Source organism: Antechinus flavipes, chromosome 2, assembly GCF_016432865.1.
Source record: "Antechinus flavipes isolate AdamAnt ecotype Samford, QLD, Australia chromosome 2, AdamAnt_v2, whole genome shotgun sequence".
Classification (NCBI taxonomy): Eukaryota; Metazoa; Chordata; class Mammalia; order Dasyuromorphia; family Dasyuridae; genus Antechinus; species Antechinus flavipes.
Genome location: NC_067399.1, coordinates 274,259,022 through 274,285,427, shown reverse-complemented (window position 1 = coordinate 274,285,427; position 26,406 = coordinate 274,259,022). Strand labels below are relative to the sequence as shown.

Sequence of the window (26,406 nt, the reverse complement as noted above, 5' to 3'; positions counted from 1 at the left end):
TATGACCGGCACCAGAGGAAAATGAGGCAGCCAGAAGTCAAGTGACTTAATCAAATCACACAATAAATATCTGAAGCTGCGTTTGAACTCAGCTCCTCCGGACTCCTTTCCCAGTATTCTGTCCTCTGCTTTATCTATCTGGCGCTTGGAGGAGCCGGAAAGGCTTCAAGCACAGATGATGCCTGGGACGCTTTTGATGTGGAGGTTAAGGAGAGTGCATTCCGGGCATGAGGTACGGCCCAGGCAAAAGGACGGAGAGGAGAGAGCGATGGCGCGCGGTGAAAACGGAGAAAAGGCCAGCTCGGCAGGGTCACGGACCGTGGGAGGGGGCGCCCACAAAGCTAAGCCACGAGATTTAAGGCAGGAGATGGAGTATCTGAGCGCAAACTCGGGCGTGACGGAGTGCACTAACATGGGCGTTTCCCGGACCCTCCAGCTTCTTTCCTACGGCACCGAAGAGCAGGAGCACGAACACGGCTGATTCTTTCCTGCCTCCTTTAGACCCCGCCTATCTCTAGCCTCGCTCCGCCCCCTGGGCCCGCTTTGAGAGGGGCGGAGTTCAATGCTGCGGGGCGGAAGTATTTTCTTGCCAGTGGAAGTGATTGCTATTGCGGGGCAAGATGGCGGCGCCCAGCGGGGCCTAGAGCAGGTTAGCGGGGATCTCTAGCGGACTGTTTTCCTGGTGGAACTTCAGCCTCCCTCCCCAGCTCGGGGGTAAAGCTGTGGATCCACTTCCTGGCTCGTTTGCCCAACTCTGGCGCCGTCTTTTTGGAAAACCCTCGGGGGCGCGCGGGAGAGTGGGGGGTGAGAACATCTTCTCGGTCGGGGATGCGTGGAGAGCCTGTGGAGTTCTCCGAGGCCTTGGGTGGGAAGAAGTCCAGGCCGGGGAGCTCGCCCCCCCGACCCCTGGCCTTCCGCTCTTCTTCCTCCTGGTGGGATTTGCAATAACCCCATTATTTCGTTTTGAGTTCTCTGGTCTACACCTCCGAAAATTATTTTTTTTTCAAGAGTTCAATTCAGTAAGCATTTAGTGAACTCCTACTAGATGCAGTGTCTCCAACTTTAGGGCCGGGACTGTTTTTGTCTTTTTTTTCTTTTTGGTTTTCCAGCACTTAGCATGGTGCCTGCTACACAGGAAACGCTTCAGAAATATTGAACGATTTGTACAATACGTATTAAAAACAAAACAAGTCAACTGCTAGTCCCTGAGAGCTTTTTATTATTGAAAAACGACTTGGAAAAAAAAACAAACCCAATCGGCAAGCATCGATTAAGAAAGGACCATTTATTAATGTGCTAAGTACTATGCTAAGTCCTTTACAAATATTGACCTCATTAATATTAACCCTATTATCCCCATCTTACAACTGAGAAATCTGAAGCAGACAAGTAACTTGCTCAGTCAGACTCATAGCTAGTTAGTCTTTGAAGTCAAATTGGGGCCCAGGTTTATAGTCTAAAAAACCAACATTTTACTGCTCCACCTGCCTGTTCTGGGTCTACCGTGTGCCAGCCAATATTAGGTTAGGTGCAAAAATACATATAAAAAAATGAAAGTCATTACTACTCGAAGAGTAGATTGTACTTCTTTTTATCCTGGAAGTTTTCTTGAGCCTTAGTGTTAGAATTTGTGGGAGCTTGTAATTTGCAAAGGAATGTCTGGTAATTTTGGGTTGTTCAGCTCCTTTGAAAATTAGGGAAATTAGCTTATGTTATTGCAGTGTAGCGTGGTGGGTATTGGATTATTGGCTCTGACATTTAAAAGCCATGTGATCTTAATCCCTTAACTTGTCTGAGATTCAGTTTCTCAGCAGAATGCTGTGGAGGTGTGTGTGTGGGGGGAGAGAAGTTAGATTTATATCTTTATAGGGCAGGATGCATCCAAGATTTTCCAACACTTTAGGTCTTTTGTTGTAATATATTCTTTGTATTTACATTTGTAGTTTTGTCCCAACAATGAGAATTAGTTGTGTTTACTGTGTGCCAGACACTATGTTGAATTCTGGGGGTTTTGTTATTGTGTCATTTCAGTCATGTTCCACTCTCGGTGAAATTCATTTGGAGTTTTCTTGGCAAAGATACTGGAGAGGTTTTTTGTTTCTATCTCCAGTTTATTTTAGAGAAAAGAAACAGATAAGTAGGTTTAAGTGACTTGCCCAGAATTACACATCTAGTAGATGTCTGAGATCGGATTTGAACTTGAGAAAAAGAGTCTTCTTGGCTCCAGGCCCATCACTCTATACACTGGCCTCCCTAACTGCTGGGGGTACAAATGCAAAAAGAAAGAACCTACCCTCAAGTTGCTTATATTCTAATCTGGGAGTTGTGGTCTAGATGGTTGTTTTGGTTGGGAAAATCATTGGGTTGATGAGTAGAGCAATTGATTGACATGGAATCTTAATTATAAAGGGGATATGGAGAGGGAGAAAGGTTACCCACATTCTATGAAGATCAGTGAGCAGCAGCATTACAAATGTGTAGCTATGGAGAACTTTAACCAGTCAAGATTGAAGGGCCCCAAGGTACAAATTGGAGAGTCAGGTTAGAGGCCAGGAGGCATGCTATAAAAGTGGCTGGAAAGTAGGTGTTCTTTTCACTGTACCATGCAGTTATATAATAGGAAACAGTGCCTTTTTTCCCATTTCTGTAGGACCAGCTTGGAATGCCTGCCTTTTATGAAGTAAGCAGCCTACCTACCTGTGGGTGTTTTGTTCAGTTAATCTATAAATATTCATTTAATGCTTACAGTGTTCAAGCTGCTCTGAAAAGACTTGGTCCCTACCAAATAAGAATTTAGATTCCCAAACTCTGTATATATTTAGGACTAGATGGATAGGTCAGAGCAGTCAAACTTTCTTTTTTTTCCTGGCATTTAAAGCCTTCTTTGTACCTAATCGCCTCCCCTCCTAACCTTTCCCCCACTCTTTCCCACTGTTTCTCTCCCAGAAGCATGTTATAGTAACGAAAAGAATTCTGGATTTGAAGTTCTTTCTGGATGGTCAGACCAAGCACTTCTGAGTGTGTCTCCCATGAGGCTCTGCATTATTCTGGAGCTTGATGTGTGGGAACAGGAACCTCTAGAACACAGATTTCTTAATTTTTTTTGTTTGACAGATACCTTTGGCATTCTAGTGAAGCTTATGAACTCAGAAAAATGTTTTTAAGTACATGAAATCAAATACCTAGGATGACAAAGGAAATCAGTTTACTGAAATAGTCATATATCTATATATACACATATAAGTGCATGTATATATTTACTCCTGTGCATGTATCTCTCACAAACCCCTTAGAAAACTTCAACATCCTTCACTATGAGTTCTGTGCTAGATCTTCATCTTACTTTTGGCTTTCATAATGTCCCTGTTATTAATATGGTTAGAAAGTTATTGAATATGGTTGAATCTATTTTATATCTTTAAAGAATCTTAAAGATTTTGTTATCTGAGTAGAAAGAGAACTGTTCCATTGTGAAGTCCAGGTAAGGAAGAATAGAACTCTTTGGGAATGCCTTATCCTTATTAATTCTGTTCTCCGTAAAACCAAACAGAAACAACCTAAGAAAACTTTTTTAAAGGGGGAAAAATACCAAAACAAGTTTAGAGAGTGAGAATAAACAATATTTTGCTCTACTGAATTAAATCCTTTTAAAATAATAAGCATTTGGGGCAGCCAGATGGTACAGTGAATGGAACATTGGCTTTGGAGTCAGGAGGACCTCAGCTTCAGACACTTAACACTTACTAACTTACTTAAATATGACATGACAGATCTTTACTAGACACTTAGGGCAAGTCACTTAACTCCAATTGCCTTGCCTAAATAAATAAGTAAATTCCAAGCATTCAGAGCAATGGCCTCTTGTATTCCCTAGATCTTTTGGGCAATTGTGTAGTAGTAAAGATGTGGTCCATCACTTATGAAAGCCTGGCTGTTCCCCAGTTAATACCCTCCTTGAATCATCTTCTGTGACTGAAGATGATTCTGATAAAAATTTTATATAGAAGGGAAAATAGGACAGACAGATAGGTTCATAGTTGTCAATGTTCTCGCTCTCTTATCTTTTTTTCTCCTATTAACAACACTTTTTTCCACATCTTTGGTATCTTCTCCTTCAAACATCTTGTGATTCTATCAGTATCATCACAGTGTACCTTCTGCACGGCTCTTTATGAGCTCTTGGTCGGATTTGACTGTATCCTCAGCTTTGTTCTCTTAGCAATGCTATTTCTACATCCTCTCTAAACTCACCTGAGTCTGTGATGTCTGAGTCTGATATGGGTAACTGTACTGGCCTATAATATTGTTTATAATAAAAAAGAAAATTTTGTTATAAAAATATTTGCAGTTCTTTTCCATCTTGATTTTATTTGTGATCCTTCATTTTTGTCCTTAAACTCTCTTACATAATTGTTTATTTTTGTCTTTTATAAAGTTTTCTTTAAAATAATTTAAATCATTACTGTTTGCGTTCTGAGACAATACTGTTCAAAATCTTCCATCATCCTTGATTGTAAAATCTTTTTTTTCCTCCCCTCCCCTGAACTTGTTTCTTCTCCCCTTTCAAAACTTAAGGTAATTTCTGGTTCTGGCTTAAGTATTTTGGAGAATAGAAATAATAAGGATTAGGCTTTGTGAAGAAGAGCTTTATTCTCCCCTGTCTGGCTTTCCGAATTTCTTATACACTCCAGTTTACTTATATGACAGTATTTACTAAATCCTTCCCAATTAAACCTCTTCTCTAGTAAGGCAAGTGAACTCACTATTTTAATTAGGTAAGCTCAGTCCTATCCATATACCTTTGTTCATTCTACATCCAGTCTAATCCAGAGTTTGCTAAGAGTCAATTATATACAAAACACTAGGATCATAGTTGTAGGGGATCAAAGACAGAAAAAAACAGTCTACAGAAAAATACAACATGTATAAATACATGGATGATAATTTGAGGGGAGAAGAGGCACTAATAACTAGGGGAGGCACTAGCACTTGACCTCAGCCTTGAATGAAGTTAGAGAGAGATGGAAAGCACCTTGTTTGGTAACCATCCTGTGATATAAGGGAGTCCCTTCTGAGAAGATACAGGACTGCCTTATTGAATTCTCAGTGTCCTTCTTCCCCCAGTGTAGGTGTTGCTGTCAATAAGTTAAGTCCTTGTCTGGATACCCTGTTTATGTCTAAGGAAAGGCCCATCAGCCAGCAGAGACATTGAGTGAAACAACCCTTTAATAAGTATAGCTGCTGAGAATAGCATATAAAAACAAGGGGAGTTGGTCCAAAGCAAAGCTTTATTGCCAGCAGTGGGGAAGAGGGGAAGAGGGAGAAAAGAAAAGGAGACGCGACACGTAACTCAGGCATACCAACTAACATAGAGCATAACTTAGGCAAAGGCAGCTCTGCATGGAGAAGCACAGATAGGGTCTATTCAGCAGGAGGGGGTACGGGATACTCTAGCAGACTGAGGTTCTTGTACTCTAGTTTTGGGTGGCCCCTTATGGGGTCAGGGCAAAATATCATTTTGGAATGTTTGTTATTAGGGAGAAAAAACAAGCTGGTGGTAGGCAAAATATTATTTTGAGAAGCTATCAGAGAGAAAAACAGGCTGGTTTGAGGGACATAGCTGTACCAACCTTTGAAAAACATTATTGTCAGTATTTTTCCATGAGTATATTCTATAAGCTTATAGTCTCAATACCATTAGACCCAATCTTATACACTATGGAAAAGCATTGACATAAGAGAATCAGATTCAGTTCAGAGTTCAGATAAAAGTAAATCCAGTTTGACTGAAATGTAGGGTATGTAAAGTGAAAAAATGTGATGAAAGCCTAGAAGGACTGGCTAAAACATGATTGTGAAATATTTTAAATGCCAATCAAGGAGTTTGTATTTTATTCGAAAATAATAGGAGCCACTGAAAAATATTGAGGTCATTTACTTGGCCAGGCATTATTTAGAAAGATATTTTCAAAGATGGGAAAGAGTAGAAATTGAGAGATTTTTAAAATAATCTAAGAGGTGATGAGGGCTTAAATTAGGTTAGTAGTTGTGAGAGTAGATACAAGATAAATGAGAAATTTTTTGTTTTATTATGAGATGTTTTGGAACCAAACCAGTATGCATAAAGAACAACAGAGTCGGTGCACATGGATTGTAGAATGCATAGAAGGGAGTAAAGTATAAAAAGATTGGAGAAGTAGGAAAGGACCAGTTACAAATGGCCTTAAATGTCAAATGAAGAACTTTATATTTAATCCTGGAAGTAATAGGGAGTCAATGGAATTTATTGATTGTGGGAGGGAATGTAGTCAGACCTGCATTTAGGAAATTCACTTTGGTGACTGAGTGGAATATAGATAGATTGGAGACGAAGCAAAGAGACCCACCAGAAGGTGATTGCAATTGTAAGATAGTTATGGTCTGAACTAGAGTGGTAGCTGTGTGAGGAGGGGAAGTGTTATGTCTGTATGAGATGTATAGGGAGAATGACAAGAGCACACAATAACTATGTGGCATAATTGTAGAGTAAGAAGTTGAGAATGATACTCACTTTGAAAATCTGAGTAATGAGGATTTTTGAATAACTAAAAATATTTTACTAAATTTACTAATACACAAGACTTGTAGAAGACTTTCCAGACAAGCTATAAAAAAGCTATAGAAAAATAAAAAAGCTATAGAAAAAAGTCTATACTTGATAGCAGGATCCTCATATTATTAAGAACTGTGATATTTAATGTTCCCATTTTTTTGCTCACCCAACCAAGTTTAAAGAGTTAGACTTGGCTAGGAGCAGATTCTAAAGTACAACAGATTAACTGCTTTAACCTATGCTATTAGCACTAGGTTAAAAGGGGAAAGGAACTCACAAAACCAGGGTGGGGGGGGAAGGAGATATAATCCTGGCAACTAATTGACTATTCTGTTCATTCACAGTGCTTATACTCATAATGGGATAAATGGATAAAAGCGGATTTGGGTCAGTGTTTTTAAATAATTTCACTACAATCCAGTCTCTTCTAGCCTCTCCTCATATGTTGCAAACCTAGACAAGTCATAGGTTTGCTCATGTGGCCAAATTGCCAAAGGACTGAAGATGGTCTGCATTTGTGTTCTGTAAAATGTTTCTAAGACTGTCCACTAAATGCAAACAAAAAAGGAAGAGGTCTTGACAGAAGAGAAGTGATGCACAAGTGATGTTGAGATTAAGTTTATATATTTTCCATGGTATGTGACCTAGTCCATGCTGTGGGTGTTTTCTATAACATGGGCTTCTTTGTTCTTCCATTACTTTGCTACATTATTTGCTAATGGATTTTCTGGATTGGGAGCACTTAACAAAGCTTGGATGGAGAACATCCAAGTGCTGTACAGATTTGCAACAATAGAGACCATTTATCTTTCAAAACATCTAAACATTCTTCCTAACTTGTATACTTTAGAGTGATGAATTTTGATCATGAAAATGCTTTAAGAATTGCCTTTGGGTATTGTTTTGGAAGAAATAGTTCAAGTTTAAAAGTCCTTTCCTCGAAGGAGGAATTCTGTGGGCCTACAGAACCACATAAAAATAGCATGGGTTGTTTTCATCTGGATGTGCTTTTATCCCAGGAACTAGTTCTTCCAGCAGATGTTGGGTTTCTTTAAATAAACCTTTGGGACAGACTTTGTCTGATCTGGAATTCATCATCTCCAGCTTCATTTACCTCATAAATGATTTGTATAGTAACAATTAAAAGAAATTCAGAAAGGGAGGGTTGGGGTGAAAGATAAATTTAGTTTTGAACATAATTGAGTTTGAGATGTTTATGGGATAGCCATTTCATACATTTCACAATGTTCAAAAGGCAGGTGATGATATGAGATTATAATTCACAAGAAAGACTAAAGACTAGGACTGAATATATAGATCTGGGAGTCATCTATTAAAGATGATAATTGAACCTATAGGAACTGATAAGATCAAATGAGAAAGGGCAAAAAGAGCTTTGGGGGTGTTCCCTGTTAATGAGCATAGAGTGTATGGAAAGTCAACAAAGGAGACTAAGAAGGGTTAATGAGTGATTTGCTTAGTGAGGCAAATAAGAGAGTCAGGAGAGAACAGTATCATGAAATCAAACCTATAGAGGAGTTTGGAGAAGATGACATGAAGGTTTGTAAATCCATATAGTTGAAAGGATAGCAGTACCCTCAACTGGAATAACAAAATTGGAAGTTGCTTCTGGGATATCCAGTTGAAGATGTCTATAAGGCTGTAAGTAATGGGAAATCAGTGCTCAGGAGAGAAATTAGTACTGTGTTTAGATTTGAAAGTCATCTTTCAAAAAGTTTTTGTGTGGATCAAAAGAGATAATAATTGTAAGGCATAGCACAGTGCCTGGCACATAACAAGTACTATGTAAATGTTAGCTATTATCTGCACTGACATGACAAGGTACTTTCTCTAGTATTTCCTTTTATGATCCTTCATTGTGTACTTTTCTCCTCCATTCTCCAAGAAGTACCTTTTGCTATGAACCTTTTCTGAACTCTTCCTTCTTTGAATTTCTATCTTTAGCAGCCAAATGCCCTGGATTTTCCAGAACAGACCTAATTCCAAAAGAAAGTATACTTTTAGTGAGACTTTGAAAGAGACATGTCAGGTCCCATGTCTCTGGTTTTTCTTTTTGTTTTTGGTAGATGTGGTCATTTTACTGTTACATGCCTATTCATCATCATGTAATTATTCTCCAATTATTTCATATGTATTAGTTTTATCTCTTTCAGATTTTCAATTCCTTAAGTACAGCAACAGTGACAACTATTTTTCTTATAATCCTCATAGTAGTTAGTGCAGTTCTGAAACATGAGAGGTCCATTTAAATACTTGTTGAATGATAGTAAAAGCCAAAGTAACTTCACTTGAAATAACATAACAAACATAAAAGAGCAGAAAGGTCCAAGTGCCAGCTCAAGTAAGAAGTAGCCCTCCAGCCATGGACAAGAACTTAAAGCTCCAGGAAATGGAAATAAGACATCTGTTAGCTGTCTCACAGTTGTTTTAAGGAACAAACAGTTTGCACACTATCAAGTCCTGATACAAATGTGCAAGCATAGAAGGGTTGGAATAGAAAGGAGTCAAAGAAAATGACATAGGAAAGATTTAGTTGATACAGACCCATGTTGGGACACTGTGCCTAAAGTAGCATGCAGAGAAGCAAAGGTCAAGTGAAGTATACTGTAGGGAGGCCTGCTAAATGACATCTTTTGTGCTGAAATCTGAGCAGGGACTCTTGTGTGGCTCCTGCCTGGGAATAAGAAGAGAACACCAGAGTCTGGATTGGATCTCAGTGTTGCAGTGACAAAATGCTGTCCAGACCAAAGCCAGGAGAGTCCGAGGTAGACTTGTTGCAGTTCCAGAATCAGTTCATTTCTTCAGGGGCCACCCCAGCTGTACGAATAGTGAAGAAGGCAAACAAGAAGGGCAGATATGCTGATGAGGAACTGCCCATTCTGCAGGATCAAAGAGACGTGGTGACGTTAGACAGTAAGTTGTCATGATACAGGGATAGGATGGAGGGAAATAGTATTCATCTCTTGGGATCCTGAATGCTTTGTCCCTGGTCCTCATCTTCACCCTCTTCTCTGAGATTCGTCACATCCTCTTTCCTTCTGTGTCCTATAGTGCCTCCAATTACTGTAGATAACTCTCCCTTTTCTTGCTCCAAACTTTTAATGTGTTTTTTAAATAGTATTTTATTTTCCCAAATATATCGCTTACCTCTCCTCTCCTTAAGAAAGTTAAATACGTGCAATCCTTTTAAATGAATTTCCATGTTGTGGAAGAAAAATCAGATTAAAAAGGAAAAAACCATGAGAAAGAAACAGACAAATGAATGAAAAGTGAAAATCCTATGCTTTGATCCGCATTCAATCTTTCTGGATGCAGATGGCATTTTTCATCCTAAATCTTTTAGAATTGCTTTGAATCACCTTATTGTTGAAAAGAGCCAAGTCCATCAGAGTTGATCATCACATAATCTTGTTACTGTGTACAATGATGTCCTGGCTCTGCTCATTTCGCTTAGCATCAGTTCATGTAAGTCTTTCCAGGCTTTTCTAAAATTATCCAGCTGATCGTAGGACAATTATATTTTATAACATTTATATACCACAACTTATTCAGCCATCCCCCCACTATTGAGCATCCACTCAGTTTCCAGTTTCTTGCCACTACAAAAAGGGCTACACAAACATTTTTGCACGTAGGGGTTTTTTAACCTTTTTTATGATTTCTTTGGAAGATAGACCTAGTAGAAACACTGCTGGAATAAAGAATATACACAGGGCATATAAACTCTTGTTTGCTAATTTGCATTAGTCTCCTCTCAGCCCAGACTTCTTGGCCATGGCTGAGTATTCTCATACTGTTTTTTTTTTAATCTTGTCAGACCTTCCAGATTTACCCCCCACTCTGGTTCCTGGTCCCCCAAAGAGGGCCAAGCCCAGTCCTCGCTTCACACTGCCTGAGAACCAGGATGCTGAGGAGAGGCTAGATCAGCATGATCGGCACATCACGGCTGTCTTCACTAAAATCATTGTGCGTCCTGCCCCTCTTTAGTGGGGAGAAAAGATAGAGAAGGACAGTACTGCAAAGAGCCCTTTAGTTCTCCTTGTTGGAGGGAGGAGCCATTAAGGGTGTCATTTTCTCTGGTTAGGCACCAGTCTCTCTGCAAGGGGGAAGAGGGAAGGGGAAGTCTCTTCTGTGTGCTTTTCAGAGGGATCAGAGATCACCAGTAGAAACTTTCCCTCTTTAGTACATTTGTTTTGCTTCCCCAGGAACATGATACCAGGGCAATGACTGTGACTCTGCCTCTTCCCAGTGGAGTGGCTTTTCCCCGTGTCTTCCATCGTTCCCAGAAAGGCATCCAGGTAAACAGGTGGGATCCCATGTAGACGGTAGGGATAGGTGGCTGAGAAGGTCGAATGTCTATGGGAAGCTAGGGAGACATTTTGGCAGTCTGCCTTCCCTTTCTCAAAGGCTATGGTTGTGGTCCTCCAAGGCTGAATATGGCTTCTTATACTTTGTCATAGAGACAAAGATGGTAATCATTGTTAATCTAGCTTTTTTTCTCTGTTCTCAGGGAAAAATAGCAACATCTGGAAAGAAAAGTATTTTTGCACAGGAGATTGCAGCGAGAAGGAATGCTGAGGCAAACAGCACACCAATGGAGGTGACCGTACCTGCCCAGGGCCAACAGGAAGGTGAGCTGCCAATTGAGAGACTCTTAGAATGAGAACTTTGAGGGAAATACTCATGGCTATACTCTTTTCCCTTCCTGATTGGAAAGTGCTTTGGGACTAGCCATTGTGCCATATGCCTGTAATCCTTACTACAGAGGTGGCTGAGGTATAGAGATTCATTGAGTTTGGAAGTTCTGAGCTGTAGCAGGAATACAGCAGATCAAGTTTCTGCACTAAATTGACAATTTGGTGCAACTTGAATTTAGTGTGAATTGAAATATGGTTCAGGCTTGAGAGCAGAGGGCCATCAGGCTACTTAAAGAGGGGTAAATGTGCCCAAATGAGAAAAACAGCACTAGTGCCAGGGGCTGTATCTTAGTAGAAATTGTCCCCATGCACAAAGGAGTTGGTAACTCTGGACATGGGTTCAGTTTTGGAAAAAAAGCAAAAAATTATCTAGCTATTGGAAAAGACTAAGGAAATAAGTGAACCTCTTTCAAAAATTGTAGTAATGGTGATGTGAGAGAAGAATCCCTTCCTTCATTCCCCAAATTGCTGGTAGCAATCTGGGATCAGATTGCACCCCAAAAGGTGAAAGAGAAACCTCCAGAAATCAGTTGAGCTGAGAGCCAGCCATTCTAGCAAAATGGAGGGGAAACTTTGTATGTGGAAATACAAAATGAGCTGATGGAAAGTGAAGTAAGCTGATTATGCCAATGTAAATACATAAGATGATTCCAAATGCAATGGATGATGCTGACCCCCAGTGTGGCTCAGGAGAAGATGATCATGGAACAATAAGTACATCAGACTGTCAGATACAGTTGGCATTTTTGTTGGATTTCCTAAATTGTTTTTATTTTTAAATTTTTGCAAGTCTTGCTGCAGCTTGTACTCCTTGAAAGAAGGATAAGGATTCAAAAATGAACAGAATGTTCAATCAGAAGGCATTGTTAATTTTTTTAAAGAAACAAAAGTGTACTGGACTTTGAAGTGGCAAAGACCTGGATTGAAATCCTTGCTGTAACTGTCACACTCTGTGACTCTAGGCATCACTTCAGCTCTTGATGCCTCATTATGAGTTGGGCCTAATGCTGTCTGAAGTACTTATCTCATTGTGTTACTGTGAGGATCCAATGAAAGACTATATAAAAGGCAGCTGTTATGCAGGTCCCACCTCAAGGAAGCCCCATGTCTAATGAGATACATCTGGCATGAGAGGGAGAGAAATAGTTGCTGAACAGGTGTGAGTGAACTCTTAGAGCAGTGTGATGATGCTTACTCTCCTCCATGCTGGAATATCCTCCCTCCTCACTGATGCCCTTTAGAGCCCCCGATTCCCTTTCTAGACTCAGATCATTTTTGATAACTCTTGATTTTCATTTCTTTTCTGTCCCTTCTCCCAGTTTAATTTGTATTTATTTCATATTTACTTATTTGTTTACATGTTGTTTCCTTCTGATAGAATGCAAGCTTTTTTGAAGATAGAAGTTCTTATTTTTATCCTGGTAGTCCCATTGTCTAGTACAATGTCTGGCAAATAGTAGGTTCTTAATAAATGCTTATTAAATGTATTCAACTGTAGTAAGTTTATTTTATTTTTAATACACATTGCTCTGTGAATCAGGTTGGGAGAGAAAAATCAGAGAAAAAGTGAAAAACCATGGAGAGATTAAAAAAAAAAAAAAACAGAAAAAAAAGAAGTGAATGTGGCATGTGTTGATTTACATTCAGTTTCCTTAGGTTTTTTTCTGGATGCAGATGGCACTTTCTATCTGAAGTCTATTGGGATTGCTTCAGATCACTAAACTGCCAAAAAGTACCAGGCCTTTCATAATTGATGATCATACCTTCTTGCTTTTGTTGTATACCTGATTCTTCTTGTTTTACTCAACATCAGTTCACATATTGAATTTATTCAAACCATCAACTTTTTTTCAGGAACTCTGATATCCAAGAAACTAGAATTTGAGGAACAGGGCTCATGTATTCCAGAGACTGGCAAGAGTTTCCAGGGGCCCCAGCTCATCACTGGAGAGGGCCTCCAATGTCAGAATGCCCAGCATGAGATCCAGACCATCCATGAGGAGAACCTGGCAAAGCTGCGTGCCTTGGGCCCAGAAGAACTCCTTCAGGAGCAACAGAGGCTGCTGACCCAGCTAGGTAGGGGGGTCAGGACCTTCTTGACTAGATCCTTCCTGGAAACTCAGCTTTTATTATATTGAAAGACTGGTCACCTTGCTTAGTTTGGAGGAAGTGAAAGAGACACTGGGCTTCCTAATGATGACTTCTTCCATAAAGCCCTTCTCTGTTAATTGTGTAGTCTTGGTGGCTGAATGGAAAAAGCGCAGGAAGTACACATGATAAAAGAAAGCTGGGGCTGCCGCATTATGAATTCTTTTATTCCCAGCATTCAAGGGTAGACATACAAAGAGACCATATCATCTAGGAGAGGTTAGCCTGACATGTTCTCTTTATTCTCTCTGCCTGCCCTTCCCTGTGACTCCCAGATCCCAGCGTGATTGCTTTCCTAAAGTCTCGCCGCAGCACCAATGGTCATACAGGAGTGGAAAGTTTGGAAGAGCAGAAGTCGGGGACCATGGCTCATGAGACCCCTGAAGAGGAACCAATGGGGTCACCCCCTCCCAGTGGGTGGAAACAGCCAAAGCTGGCTGCCTCAGGTTTGGAGGAGTGAGGGAAAGAGTATCCCAAGCTTGTCAGAGGGGCAGAAAGAAAACATTCCATTCCTGGGTATCCAGTCCCAGCCTCACCACAGAATGTCCTTTGCCTCTTTCTGGCTTTCTCCTGCTTTACCCTCTGGTTTGTTGGGAAGATTCACCACGGTATAAGACCTAAGCAGAGAACCAGTCTTTTGGGATTTTTGAAATTTCCGTTAGAGCTGGCTGACTGGGCTGGTTCCACCTCTGTGATCCCTTCTGCCCTTGCTTGTGGTGGGGGTAGGGAAAGGATGTTGCCATCATGATCCTGATTTTGATTTGTGTATGTATGCTAGACCAGAAGCAGAAGGGCCAATGGGAGCAATCATTTTCCAGGAACAGGATGATTTTATTAGTGATTAACAAAAGAACAAATGTAATTACTGGCGCTGGGAACCTCCTGCCCCTAGCACAGCTTGAGGGCAGCTGGGCAGGACTGGCAAGAGATTGAGGGATGGAGAGAAGACAGAGGTTATGTCTCTGTGGGTTTGGGAGTGGAGGAGGGGAGTGACTATCCTGCCTCTATAGGTACAATTTCTTCCTTTTCTATCGCCTCCAACCCCAATAAATTCAATGTTCACATTGTATTCTGACTGCTGAGCATGGACTTGTATCATTTAACACAGGGAGAATGAGAGCCATAATTCCCCCTGCACCATTTTATCTGTCTTCTCAAACAATTGCTAGGCCTCTCTTTAGAGTGAGGTCAGCAAGAAGGGCTGGCCAGCCCGGTGCTGTGAGGCATCTCGGGGGCCTTGGGACTCCCCAGCTGGTGCGCTCTCTAGCAGCTGGCCAACACTGGCTCTCTGGGTCTGAATTGGGAGGCTGGCTGTCAAACCTTCCAGCTCTGGATCAGGCCCCTCAAGTAAGGCGAAACTTTGGGGTCTGGCTCCCAACATCCTAAAGAGTCGACCTCTCACCCTGTGCTCCTTTCTAGCCCCAGAATTGCCTGTGACCCCGCACAAAGAGTGGCTTCACATGGACACTGTGGAGCTGGAAAAGCTTCAGTGGACGCAGGATCTGCCTCCGCTCCGGCGGCAAAAAACACAGGAGGTGAGGAGCGTGGGCCCAAGAGATTTAAGAAGCTGAGGACACATTGCGGGGAGGCAGGGGTAGGTCTGCGGTCACGATTTCTGCTGCTTCTCAGCCAGAGGTTAGTTTCTTGTCTTTTCTCCTGTCATCACCTTGGCTTGGACCCTGAGGCTGGAGGAGGAGTTTGAGCGCTGATTTACTGGGAGCATGCAGGTGGAGGTAGAATATGTGGGGGAGGAGGATGGTGCTGGGATCTAAGGCCACAACCCCTTCTTTCTTTGGCTCAGGGAATGAAGCAGGCACGTTTTGGGCTCCAGGGAGAGCTGCTGGCCCCTGATGCTGACCTCCCCACTCATCTGGGCCTGCATCATCATGGCGAGGAGGCGGAGGTGAAGCCCGGGCCCTGGGGTGTGGAGTCGTGGGAACCGTGCTGGTGGCATTCCAAGGATGCTTTACATCGATAGTGTAGAGGAAAGCACCCTTTGGTTCTCTGCCATCATGGAGCAAGAGATGCCAGGGAGCCCCAGAATGGGCCTGAGCACCAATCTCATCAGTTCGTTTCCTCCCAGAGAGCAGGATATTCCCTTCAAGAGATATTCCATTTGGCCCGAAGTCAGATCTCCCAGCAGAGAGCTCTGGCCCTGCAGGTGTTGGCCCGAATCATCTCTAAAGTGAGTGAGCCTTCTCTCCTTCCCCCTGCTACTTTCTTTCTCCCTAGTCCCCTGCTAGGGGAATCCTGTTTCACTAATTCAGAAAAATTCCTTCATGTGAGCCAGCATGAGAAATGAGGGGCGCAGGGCCCAGGATGGTGAATGGAAAGCTAAAGCCCCGGTGACCTACCGGTCACTGCCCTCACTGAGAATTCTCTCCTCTCCCCCAACCCTTTCCAGGCCCAGGCAGGTGAATTTGGGAGTCAGCTGACAGATAGTGTCCTGCGCCTTCTGTTGGATGCTGGTTTCCTCTTCCTCCTGCGTTTTTCCCTGGATGACAGTGTGGACAGTGTTATTGCAGCAGCCATGTGGGCACTGCGGGCCCTGTTGGTGGCCCCTGGAGATGAGGTAACCTTTGGTTAGAGGGGTACTTTCTCCTCACTTGGAGGAGACACAAAGGGAAGAGTTGGATATAAGGTGTGTATGGGGGGGTGGAGGGGAGTTAGCATGGAGATAGACGTGTTCCCTTCCCCTTCTGTGGTCCCTGACCTGAAGCCCCTCCGTCATGCCCTTCCCATAATGGGTTTGCTTCATCCCAGGTCCCTTCCCGTGTCCTTCCCTTTCTTTGTTGGCAGGCCTGCACACAGGAGTTACTGAGTGCAGCGGCCTGGCTCTGGGGCCCGAGCAGTACTGCTCTCACTCCAGGCCCTTCCTTTTCTGGCAGGACCTCCTGGACAGCACCTTCTCCTGGTACCAAGGAGCGGCTGTATTTTCCCTAATGCCATACCAAGAAGAGGAGGAGGAGGAGGATGAAGAAGCCCCAGCAGAAAAAGCAAGAAAGAGCTCCCAAGAGACCCGGCCCCCCCCAGATCTGGCCCGACATGATGTTATCAAGGTACAAGGGTTTGGGGGCCAGATTGGTGTCTACGCACACACCTCTAACCGGGGGCTTGAGGGTGTTGGGATGCATTCGTCAGCAACAGGCCGGGAAGGGGATGGTTTTCCCCGAGATAGGGAGCTTTGGCTTTCCTGAATTACTTGTCTCCTTCCACCCTGCTTAGGGTCTCCTGGCTACTCAGCTGCTACCTAGACTTCGATACCTACTGGAGGTGACCTGTCCCTCCCCCACTGTGGTCCAGGACATCCTTGCTGTGCTGATCCGAGTGGCCCGGCACTCTCTAGAGTCAGCCACAAAGGTAGTGAAAAAGCTGGGCGGGGGGAGAGGGGTCATCAGAATCTGCACCTTGATTCCCACTGTCTTTGTCCTCTCTTCTCTAGGTGCTGCAGTGTCCTCGGCTGATAGACACGGTGGTTCAGGAGTTCTTGCCCTCGAGCTGGTTGCCTGTGGGGGAAGGGCCAATTTCCCGCCTGCATGGCGTGCCCTGCGCTGCTGCCATGAAGCTGCTCCGAGTCCTGGCATCAGCTGGCAGGAATATTTCTGCCCGCTTGGTAAGCAAGACAGGAAGGCCAAAACTGAGAATAGAGAGCAGGGAACAAGTCACTGAAAAAACAAGATTGAGAAAGCCCATCACTAAAATGTAAGGGTCATACCTGTCATTTAACCAGGGCCCAGATCCTGTTTCTCTTTGCTCTTCTCAGTCTCTCTCTCTCCCTCCCCTCTCTCTACTGCTTAGAAAACTTGAAAAGATCTGAATAGGAGCCAAATTGAATAGATTCTAAAGCTTTTCTCAGGCCCACCCTTCTGATTGTCACAGTTCAAGTATATTTCAGTATATTAGTATATATTAGAGATAAGAAGCCACTCAGTGGGAGACCATTGGTGCTTTTTCTGATGGGTACTTATTAGGCATAGAGCCCTAGGCCAGAAGGGAGTCTTATTTTTTTAAAAGATGTTTTTATTGACATTGTCTTCTTTTTTTCAGTCATCATAATTATCCCCAATATCCTTCCTCCTTCCCCTCCCAGAGACCCATCCTCTATTACAAATACTTTTTTTAAATGAGCACAGTTGATTAGTATATTGAAAAAGATCCAAAACAAGCTATGCCTAACATCTGTGGATCTGTTTGGGAGTGTCCTCTCTTATTGCATGAAATCCTGCTTGATCTCTGTAATTTTGTTTTATTCATGTTTTATTTGGGGGGGTGTTCTTTTCATTTACATTGTTGTAGTCACTATGTATAATTTCTTTGGCTCTGCTTAAGTCTTTATTAGTTTATATAGATCTTTCCACGTTTTTCTGTATTTATACACATCTTTTCTTATAGCACAATGCATTTGTGTACCACATTTTGTTTAGCCATCTTCTAACCTGTGATCATCTATTTTGTTTCCAGTTTTTTCCTACCAAGTCAGGCCACTTACATATACAAATTCATCTCTCACCTGGAGCTAAAAACGTTTATCTTCATCAATTTTTTGCTAGAATCTTTCCCCTGCTACTGAATTCTTTGTATACACCTTTGTACAGAGTGCTTTATGTATGGTTTGGAGCCCTACAAATGGGAATGAATTAATTAATTAATTAGTCTTTGCCCCTCCACCTAAAATGTCATACTAGAGTGGAAAAAGATAAGGTCATGACTCTCAGGGGGACCTGGATAGAAAATCTATGACATTCAGCTTTTAGCCCTGTTTGAGCCACAAACGTATTCCCTCTGAGAATAAAGGATGGAGAGGGGAGTTCTGACCTGCCTTCTGGTCTCTGGTGCTGTTTTTAGATGAGCGGTTTCGATCTTCGAAGTCGCCTGTGTCGCTTTGTGTCTGAGGCTCCCCAGGAATTGGCCATGCCCATCCAGGAGGCTGAGCAGCTGTGCACTGAATCCTTTCGGCTCTGGGCAGTAGCTGCTACTTATGGCCAGGGTGGAGACCTCTACAGGTGAGAAGGGGTTTGACAAACAGGTGTGTGCTTCAGGCTGGGAGCATCTTCTTTGGCTGTTCTCATGACAGGGACCCAGCCAGTCTTTTTGTCTGTACTATGCTCGAGAATTACCTACAAGTTGTGAGGAAGATTTAGGGAAGCTATTTGCATATATATGACAGGGATTTTGGGAATTAGAACTGGAGAAGGTGGTAGAGATTGACTAGGTAGTGTAGCAGATAGGAATGCCTGAGTTCAGTCCCAGCCTTAGACACCTACTAGCTGTGTGATCCTGAGGAAGTCACTTCACCTCCTTTTCACTTAGTTTCCCCATTTGTAAAATAGGGATAATAACTGTACCTCTTACAGATTTAAGAGATAATCTTTATAAAATTCTTAGTACATCTTAAAATACTCTACAAATGCGAGCTAGTTATTACTGTTAATTCATCCCCCTTTTAGAGGTGAGGAAAGGGAGTCCCAGAGAAGTGAAATAACTTTCTCAGAAGTTCCAGGATTAGGGCCAGGTCTTGTGATTTCAAATCCATTGCATTCTGCACTGTGAGGCTCTTGCCCCCGGGACCACCCCTTTACACCAGGGGATCTCACAGTCTAGTAGTGCATTATCCCAGTACAAAAGAAAGTCACCTTTTTTATTTTCTTCTATCTGAGCCATGTGCAGAGCAGTTTTGCATGTAGTAAGTGCTCAGTGCATATTTGTCAAGTCGAATTGAAAGAAAGCCTTGGAAAAAAGTCAGAGAAGGATATAGCTTGTGGGCTGTGGTCCCTCTACGTGCCCTGACCTCTCTTCTTTCCAGTTAATTCCTGCCCTACTTCAGTGCCAGTTTAAGACCTGCCTCCTTTGGGAAGTCTTTCTGTGGACTTCTCCTCCAGGCAGAACTTCTTCTGTACCACATGTTGGGTCTTTTGTGAATTCCTATTTCCAGAACTAAGCACAGGGCCCTTTGCATAACAGGCATTTGATAAATATTGCATGGTATCCCCTCCCCAATTTCTTTAACAGAGAGCTCTACCCAGTGCTGATTCAAGCCCTTCAGGCTGTGCCCCAGGAGTTGAGCATCCAGCCCCACAGCCGACTTGCCATGCTTCGAATCTCAGCCTTAATTACTCTGCTCACCCGCTTGATCCAGGCTTCAAGCAGCAACAGCACAGAGCTCCAAGACCCAGCCAGAAAGTGAGTGCACTGGGAGCCTGCTCCAGGGCTGGGTTCTCTGTCCCTGGGCTGTTCGCAATGCATTGCCTTAGGGAAATTATAGCTGCACCCTGAACCTTCTTTCCTCCAATGCTTCCAGATTGCAGAAGCATTTGAGTAGAGATGAAGAAAGTAATTGCAAGCTCTTGTTTTCCACCTATTCCCTTTGTCCCTATAGTAACCCCGTCGAGTCCAATCCATCACCTGTCCCTCCCTCCATCACTTGGGTGCAAGTATCTGGGCTCCGTCCCCTCCTAGAACCAATTCTTCGGCAAGTTCTGAAGGAGCTGCCCCGGCCTGATGCCTGGAAGGCCCTGGCCCCATTGCCCACTGCCTGCCTGCTCTACCTAGCAGCCCATTATCAGGCCTGGAGTCAACAGGTGAGCCACTGTTTGTCTTGAACTCACTTTCCACCTGTTTTTTTCACCGTTTTTTTTTCCCCTCTTGCCTCTTTCTGTCTCCCCTATACTAAATGAACTTCAAAGGACCATGAAGGGTATTCATGGAACACAATGGAACTTCAAAGAGAAGCTCTACCTTCACCTTACCAACTATAACCCCTCAGCAACCAAGAGAGGCTGTTGGGTATTTCATTCTCCTGGAACCTCTCCCTACTTTATTTTGTTTTGTTGGTAAAACCAACCAACCAGCTTGTTCAGGGAGGATAAGGATCCTGGGAGGATGAAGAAGGAGCTTTGGACACCAACTTTTTCAGCAGGGTTGATGACTTCTCTAATTCAGATAATTTTCATATCTCTTGGTTCCTTCCAGCCAAAACTATGTCCTGGAGAGTGTCTTCAGGATGTGGAGCGACTTACAAAGGAGTTGGTATTGCCCCTGCTGAGTCAGCCTGCTTTTCAGGGCCTATGGGATTCACTCAGGTATGATTGCCTGGAGTGGGGCCCCATCTCCTGTGTGCTATTTCTCAGCTGTCTCACCTGCCTTTGAGGGCAGTATGGTTCCAGAGAAATGCTGAGACCTTCTGGGAAGACATCTGACTGCAGATAGATGGCACATAGCTCCATATTCACCATGCCCCCAGATACTGCCTGGACAGGCTTCTCCTCTAGGAAGCTGCGTGTACTTTGGGGGCAGAGCCCACATAGCCCCACAATTGGTTATACCCACAAATCCAACAAGGAATGGGCCTCCTTCACAGAAGCTCCTGCTTCAACCTTGGTCCCAAGTTCATTTCTTCTCAAGGGAAGATGCCAGGAAAAACAAAAGCAAATCCTTTCTTTTCTCATCCCTGGCCTTTATCAGTTCAGTTCATTCATATATACATTTATTAAGCATCAGGGTGCCATGCTAGGTGCCAGGAATACACCACCAAAAATATCAAGTCTCTGTTCTCTTATAACCACTGGAGGAGTAGGATAGATAGGTGGATAAATAGAAGAGGGAAAAGAGAATACTGACATTTTGGCGGGGTGGGGAAGGGTTGTATAAAAATGGCATCTGAACTGAGCCTGGAAGAGAAGGATCACAAGACAGAGATGGAATGTGGGGGTAGGATACCTTACAAGTATGAGGGACACAGCTTGGACAGAAACGTGGGGAGGAAAGAGAACTTAACAGCCTGTAGTCCAGGTTAGTTTTAATATAGGGGGAATATTGTGAAATGGGAATAACGTGAAATTGGTTGTAAGGTTGTTAGTAGCTAAGTAGGAAAGGCCTTTAAATGGGAGGAGCATTGGGAACTGCTGAGGTTTTCTGGACCAGGAGAATAATGTGGTTAGACTTGGGCCTGAAGAAGGTTTTTTGAGTAGTTGTGTGAAGAATGACTTAGAGAGGAGAGAGATCTGACTCAGGAAGAAGAGTTGGGAAGCTGTTGCAATAATTGTCTGAGTGACAGGTGGTGTCAGATGGGGGAAGTGCTCATGAAGAGGGGGTGGATGTAAGGGAGGCTACAAAGGTAGGATGAGCACATCTTGGTAACTGGTTCAGTGTGGGATGTGAGAGAGGACAATTAAGAATGAATCACAAGTTGGGAAGTACCTGAGAGATTGGTAGTGCACTCCACAGAAAAAGGGAACTCTGGTGCAGGATATGGTTGGGAGGAAGAAGAGAAATCAGTCCCATTTTGGACGTGTGAAGTTTTAAGATGCCTGCAGCTCATCTAGAGGGGGTGTTCAACAGGTTATACTTTTGTTATACTTTGGTTATACTGGCCTGGAGCTCAAGAGATTAGAGCTGAAGATGTAGAATCAAGAATATGGTGCAAATGGAAACTGATATAGGTTACCAGGGGAGAAACAAAGCCCCAGAGAGAACTTCCAGGGACAGCAGCATGTGGAGCGTTTTGAGGAGTCTAACTGGTCTTTGTTCTACTCTCTCCAGGCCCTGCTCCCCCCTCTGCAATCCGCTGTCCTGCGCCCCAGCCCCTGAGTCCATCCCTAGCCTTGTCTCCCTGGGTTGTGTGGGAGGCTGCCCCCCACTCAGCCTGGCTGGACCATCTTCAGCCTTCCCTTTCCTCACTTCCCTCCTCTGTCTTCTCAATGTTCTGACCCGAATCCACAAGGGGCTCTGTGGCCAGGTAAGTCCTTGGACAGGGAGTGTCTGGATGGGGGTTTGGATCTTGAGCTCAGTAGTATGGAAAAAGAAGAGGACAAGTCGGCGAGCACAACAGAATGCCCTGGGTCTGCTTCCCCTTGGGATTAAACAAGAAGAAGGGATACAGGCCAGGAGCCTTGGGGAGGGATGGGAGCTGGGTCCCAGAGGCTGAGCAGGTTCCCTCCGCAGCTTGCTCCAGTGTTGGCTACCCCGGGGCTCCAGGATTACTTGCTTTTTTGTGGAACGCCCTCTCCTGTTCCCCGACTCACCCCCTACTTTGCATGGGCTCTGAGACATGAGTACCATCTACTATACCTGGTGCTCTCACTGGCACAGAGAATGGTAAATTATGTTCCTCCTTTGTTTTTCACCTTTCTTTGCTAGCCTTTTCTCCCCTCCCCCTTCCCTCCCCCCCGGCCCATCAGGATCCTCCTCCCATCCTGTCCCCCTTCCCTGTCCTCAGTGTGGGACTGAGTGCCCTGGGCGGTCCCAGCCTCTGCTCCTTTGTGTCCTCTGCTCTGCAGGCCGAGCTCAGGCCAGATCCCAGCCCAGACGCCATCCTCCATCACACTGTGGCGCTGACGCTCCTGCGTCACCTGCTGCCGGGCAGCGAGTACCTGGCCCACCAGCTGCTGCTGGGCTCCATCTTCCTGCCAGAATTTCTCCCGTAAGTCTGGGGTGGAGCTGGGAGTTTTTAGGGAGCTCCTTAGGTTCCATCTCAGGATGGCCGGAGCTGTTTGTCTGCTGATAGAGAGGCAGCCGCCCTTATCTGTTCTCTGTGTTCCATCGCTGTGCAGGGAAGGAGCTTCAGGGGGACCAGAGGCAGCCGACTTTTCTGACAAGCTAACCCTGGGCAGCGGCGGGAGGCCTGGATCAGGACGAGGGGCCCTCCTGGCAGAAGCATGCCGGGACCTTCCCAGCATCCGTGGCTGCTATCTGGCACATTGCAAACTGCCCGGCCCTGCCTTGCTGCATTCCCAGGCCTTGTACCAGGCAGAACCCCTTCACATTCCTTCATTGCTACTCCCTGTGCCAAAGGAGCCTCTGCTGCCTGTGGATTGGCCCTTCCTCCCCCTCATTCACCTCTACCACCAGGCCTCTGGCCCTGGCGCTGAGGCCTTCTCCCCCAGCTCCTTGGGCACAGCAACCCGTGCCCTGCAGTGGGTGCTGGTCCTGGAGAGCTGGCGCCCTGCCAGTCTCCAGGCGGTTCCTCCTGCTGCCCGTCTGGCGAGGCTCATGTGTGTATTCCTTGTGGACAGTGACCTGTTCCGTGAGGCCGCCATCCAGCAATACATCACAGCTCTGCTTGCCCAGCTTTGCCGGCCCCAGGCACTGTCTCTCCTAAAGCTGGACTGTCCCTTGCCTGGTCTGGCCTCCTTCCCGGATCTCTACGCCAGCTTCCTCGAGCATTTTGAAGCCGTCTCCTTTGGGGACTCTCTCTTTGGCACCCTGGTTCTGCTCCCCTTGCAGCGCAGATTCAGCGTCACTTTACGCCTTTCTCTTTTTGGGGAACATGTGGGAGCCCTTCGAGCCCTCGGACTGCCCCTCGCACAGGTAGCCGCCTGACCAGTCAGCGACAATGGTTCAAGCCCCTCTCTTGACATTATAGGAGGTCCCAAGAAACACAAACCCCACAGTCCCTCCCATGAAGAGCTTCCAGTCAACCTGAACACAGTAAACAACAAAAAGCCAATAATCCAGTGCTATTCAATTACCAGGTTCTAACCCTCAGTGCTTTAGAATTGCATAGTAAAGGAAATGGACAGAGGCTGGGGGAGGCAAGGAAGGCTTCATACACAGTATCCCCAAAGTCTTGGTGCAGACTTGAGCTCCTAAAACTATCAAGAAACCCAAAATACTAAGACATTTGAGACACCTTTTCTGGAGATTATGAAGCATGGGCTTGGTCTGGGCCTTAAGGGATGAGTAGGACTGGAAAAGATGTGCAAGGGAGCCCTGTGCAGAGCCTGGACTGAGCAGAACTTTGTTGGGCAATGATGAGGAATGGGGCCAGATTCTGAAGGCCTTGAGGAAGGCCTCTGTACTTTCCTGAGTATGGAAGTATTCTTTTAGGAAAGGGGTTGTGGCTGGAGTATCGAAGGAATTGAGAATCAGCTGGCTCCAGGCTCTTTGTATGGCAGCATCAATTCCAGCCCGTATTACTCCACCTCAGAGCCAGAGTCCCTGTGGATGGAGTTTCATGGGGCTTTTAGCCTCTTTGCCCGGCTTTTCAGGGATCTCAACAGAAGTATAATGCCCTTTGCTGGTTTTGAGTACTTGTCCCTGGCCCCACAGAAGAGGAAAGGAAATTGGGGTCAGCTGCATAAAGGAAACTTTTTTCCAAACGTTTTCTTTTTCTCTTACAGTTGCCTGTATCCCTGGAAAACTACACATCTCCCCCTGAAGACAACCTGGAGCTCCTCAAACTCTATTTCCAAGCCCTGGTAATGGGCACCCTCTGCCCACACTGGTGTCCAGTGCTCTATGCTGTGGCCGTGGCCCATGTTAATAGCTTCATCTTCTCCCAGGACCCAAAGAGCTCAGTAGGTTATGCCCTCATTTCAGTAAAAAGCTTCAATGGGGAAGAAACTGATAACTGAGCCTTTGTGGAAGGGATTGAGTCTAGCTCCAGAGGGGAAGAGTAGCCCCAGGTAGTTAGGAAGGAGTTGTTATTTAGTGGTGATGGGAGGACATGTCCCTTTCTGAATCCTAATGGGGTGTTTGATAGCCCTGTTGGTCTTTTGTGCTTCTAGGACATGGTGATAGCTGCTAGCAAGTGGATGCTTCAGAAGACTTGGCTGCTGACCAATGAGGTGGGTCAGGCAGAGGTAGGGGCAAGAAGGCCAGGAAGCATCAAAGAAGGGGAGCAGGGTCTTGGGGGGCGGGGCAGGAGTAGTTCTTTCCTTCGGCTTATATGGCTGCCTCTGTCATTTCCCTCAGTGTCTCAAGCAACACCTTCTCTTCTACAAGCTCCCCAATGTGGCCCTGCCTGAGGGCTTTGAGCTGTACACTCAGTTGCCTGCCTTGCGACAAAACCACCTTCAGAATGTAACCAGTGGACTACTCCAGGATGGGGGGCCAGAGTCTTAGTGCCACGGCCTGCAGGTGGTCCCCTGATCATGCTCTCCTGAGACTCAAAGAGGTGTTTGTTCTCCTAAGTATGTACAGATGTTTTTGATGTCCTGGAGAGATGTAATTCCTAGAATCAATCAAAAGAAAAAACTTGTCCTGCAGAGACAAGAGCAGGAGGCCTTCCTCCAGCCCTGCGGGGAACCTGGTGGCCTGAGGGACTTAGCTCCCTTCCACAGGCTTGGGTCTCACTCCTTCCTTTCCCTGAGGATGACTGAGCCACGTTCCCTGCCCTGGTGCCGCAGCGAGAGCTGAGACGGCCTAGCTGCACTTCCTCCTCCAGGACCAATCTGAGGGTTCAGCGGCTGTGGGTGTGCATTGAAATAAACCGTTTTCTTCCTTTATACTCTCCTGGCCACCTGATCACCTCTGGTGTTGATCATTGGTGTCCATGATGCATAGCAGCATTATTTCAGATTATGGATGGCTGCAAGGGCAACCTCAGCTAGAGGAGCCTGTGCTTGGCAGGCCCTCTCTAGCCCTGCATTCTCTGAACAAAATACCTGTTGATGATAACTAAGTACCAGAGCATCTGGGTCTGGGGACACCTGTTGTTGCTCGTCTCCACTTAGATCTTTTCCAAGCGGATCCCATATCAGAACCGAGAATGGCGGTCACAGGATGGGTAAAAGTGGTAGGAAATTGTAATGAGGAGCCGGGTAAGGAAAGGTTAAGGACTGATTGGGAAGTGGGAGAAGGGGTGATTTGGGCCATGTTGGAGAGCAAGCAGATGGATTTCTCCTTTAAACCCATCCTCAGGATTGGAGGCCAGTCCCGATCAGTGCTGGGTGCAAAGAGCACAGTGTAAATCATTGCTCCTGGATCTTTCCTCCAGTCCTACCCGGAATTAGCCATCTCAGCAATCTCTTTGGAGTCAGCAGCAGCTTCCTTCGGTAAACATATGGAAATTTGGAATAGAAGAAGGAAAGTGCTTCAGAGGCACTAATGGAGCTATCATGCCATCCACATGTACAAATAGATAAAGTCGGTGTTCTCAGGTTTTTCATACCTTTCCTTTGGTTTCCATTTTAACTTTGAACTTTCTGTCATGTAAAACCAAGGCTTAAG

General features: G+C 44.8%; 1 protein-coding gene and 1 pseudogene across 1 annotated transcript; one reads left to right on the top strand and one right to left on the bottom strand.

The window, feature by feature from the left end:
- Window positions 1-591: 591 nt before the first annotated feature.
- RPAP1 (RNA polymerase II associated protein 1) lies at window positions 592-25,682 on the top strand. The gene is made up of 25 exons (XM_051977119.1): window positions 592-649; window positions 9,267-9,526; window positions 10,431-10,579; window positions 10,819-10,911; window positions 11,124-11,244; window positions 13,165-13,386; window positions 13,734-13,904; window positions 14,878-14,993; window positions 15,260-15,361; window positions 15,542-15,643; window positions 15,863-16,030; window positions 16,347-16,517; window positions 16,684-16,818; window positions 16,901-17,071; window positions 18,304-18,461; window positions 19,468-19,638; window positions 19,835-20,036; window positions 20,428-20,537; window positions 21,997-22,192; window positions 22,399-22,551; window positions 22,734-22,876; window positions 23,007-23,763; window positions 24,576-24,752; window positions 24,963-25,022; window positions 25,150-25,682. Exons 2-25 carry the CDS (start codon window positions 9,346-9,348, stop codon window positions 25,297-25,299), a joined length of 4,179 nt encoding a protein of 1,392 aa, XP_051833079.1. The 5' UTR covers window positions 592-649; window positions 9,267-9,345; the 3' UTR covers window positions 25,300-25,682.
- LOC127549263 (ubiquitin-conjugating enzyme E2 N-like) lies at window positions 4,649-9,258 on the bottom strand (annotated as a pseudogene).
- Window positions 25,683-26,406: the final 724 nt, after the last annotated feature.